This window comes from Olea europaea, unplaced genomic scaffold (genome assembly GCF_002742605.1).
Source record: "Olea europaea var. sylvestris unplaced genomic scaffold, O_europaea_v1 scaffold28164, whole genome shotgun sequence".
Classification (NCBI taxonomy): Eukaryota; Viridiplantae; Streptophyta; class Magnoliopsida; order Lamiales; family Oleaceae; genus Olea; species Olea europaea.
This window is the reverse complement of record NW_019246662.1, coordinates 1-1449: the sequence shown is the minus strand read 5'-3', so window position 1 is coordinate 1449 and position 1449 is coordinate 1. Positions and strand designations below refer to the sequence as shown.

General features: G+C 39.9%; 1 protein-coding gene across 1 annotated transcript; it reads left to right on the top strand.

The window, feature by feature from the left end:
• Nucleotides 1-6: 6 nt before the first annotated feature.
• Nucleotides 7-1443, top strand: LOC111384030 (BTB/POZ domain-containing protein At5g41330-like; the record flags this gene model as incomplete). Its single annotated transcript, XM_023008239.1, has 1 exon — nt 7-1443. A coding segment is annotated over exon 1 (940 nt), but the record flags the coding sequence as incomplete, so codon positions are not given.
• Between the last annotated feature and the right edge of the window lie 6 nt (nt 1444-1449).

The window sequence follows — 1449 nt, the reverse complement described above, 5'->3', positions numbered from 1 at the left end:
GGGGCTGACCCTATGGTTGGGACTCCTTTAGCATAACCCAACTTTGATCACCTTCTAGAACCTCCCCCCCTCGCTTCCCCCCGCCACCTACTGTACCACCTACTCCCATTTTCCTAGCACTCCTTTAAATAGCCAAACCTTTGAACTCCTTTTCCACCTCCATGCACCTTTGATTAGCTACAAAAATGTTCTTGAACCTTCAATTCTCGATAAAAGTTTTGGTCTTGCCCTGAACTGCTTGGTTGAGTGGCCGCGTTTGTTTCTCTGAGATTGTTTTATTGAGAATTCATTATTGGGTTTTAATATTCTTGAAGAACCCACCTCCCAAATTTGAGCAGGTATTGATTTCTAGGGTATTATTATTTATTAAAGGATTTCAAGGTTCTTGAGGAACTCACCTCCCAGAAATTGATTTCTAGGGCTCTTGAGATTCTTTATTTCGAAATTGATATTAGATTTTGGGCATAAACATTGGGGATTTTGTTTTGGCAAATTACAAGAAAATGCCCCCTTTAGCAGGTTCAAAATCCCTGCCAAATGGGGTTCCCCAAGAATCAAATTCTAATATAATTACAATTGATGTGGGTGGTCAGATTTTTCAAACCACAAAACAAACCCTGATTTTAGCCGGCTCAAAATCTTTGTTATCCAAGATTGCCAATTCTGATAATGCAATCCCTTTTATTGATAGAGACCCTGAACTTTTTTCAATTATACTTTCCCTCCTTAGAACTGGGAATCTTCCCTCAAAAGCTAGATCTTTTGATATTCAGGACCTGATTTTTGAGGCTCAATTTTATGGAATTGAAAACCTATTAGTAAATTCCCAATCAAACCCTTCTCAATTTGATGCATTTAACCTCGAAAAATCATTGGTTTTACCTATGAGTGGCCGGGATTCGCCATCAGCTATCTCGACTACAGAGTATGAATCACTTCATGTTGCTCATGGTAGTAAAATCACTTCCTTTGATTGGTCATTGCAAAGAAAATCCACCATATTGACTCAGTTCACAGCTATTGATTCGTTATTAGCATTATCGGATAAAGTTGCTGCGGCCGGGGCCACAGACTTTTCAGGGTTACAAATTATCGATCTTGATAATGGTTTTGTTAAACAGACGTTGAATTGGGAGAATGTCACAAGGTCTGGTTCTACAGTGCAAGCCATTGGGGTGTCGCCCGAGTACTTATTCACAAGCTTTGAATCTGTCCGAAGAAATTCAAATTGCATCATGTTATATGATCGTAATGATAGTTTTCGATCAGTAACCAAGATAGGTCATTATGAAATTTTCGGCGCTGATTTGGATTCTGCGATTCCGGCCACTAAACTGCAGTGGGTTTCTAGTCATAATCTGTTGATGGCCTCGGGTTCTCACAGTGGACCTTCTGGTGTACTAGGCAATATAAGGTTTTGGGACATAAGGTCAAGGAATGTAGTTTGGG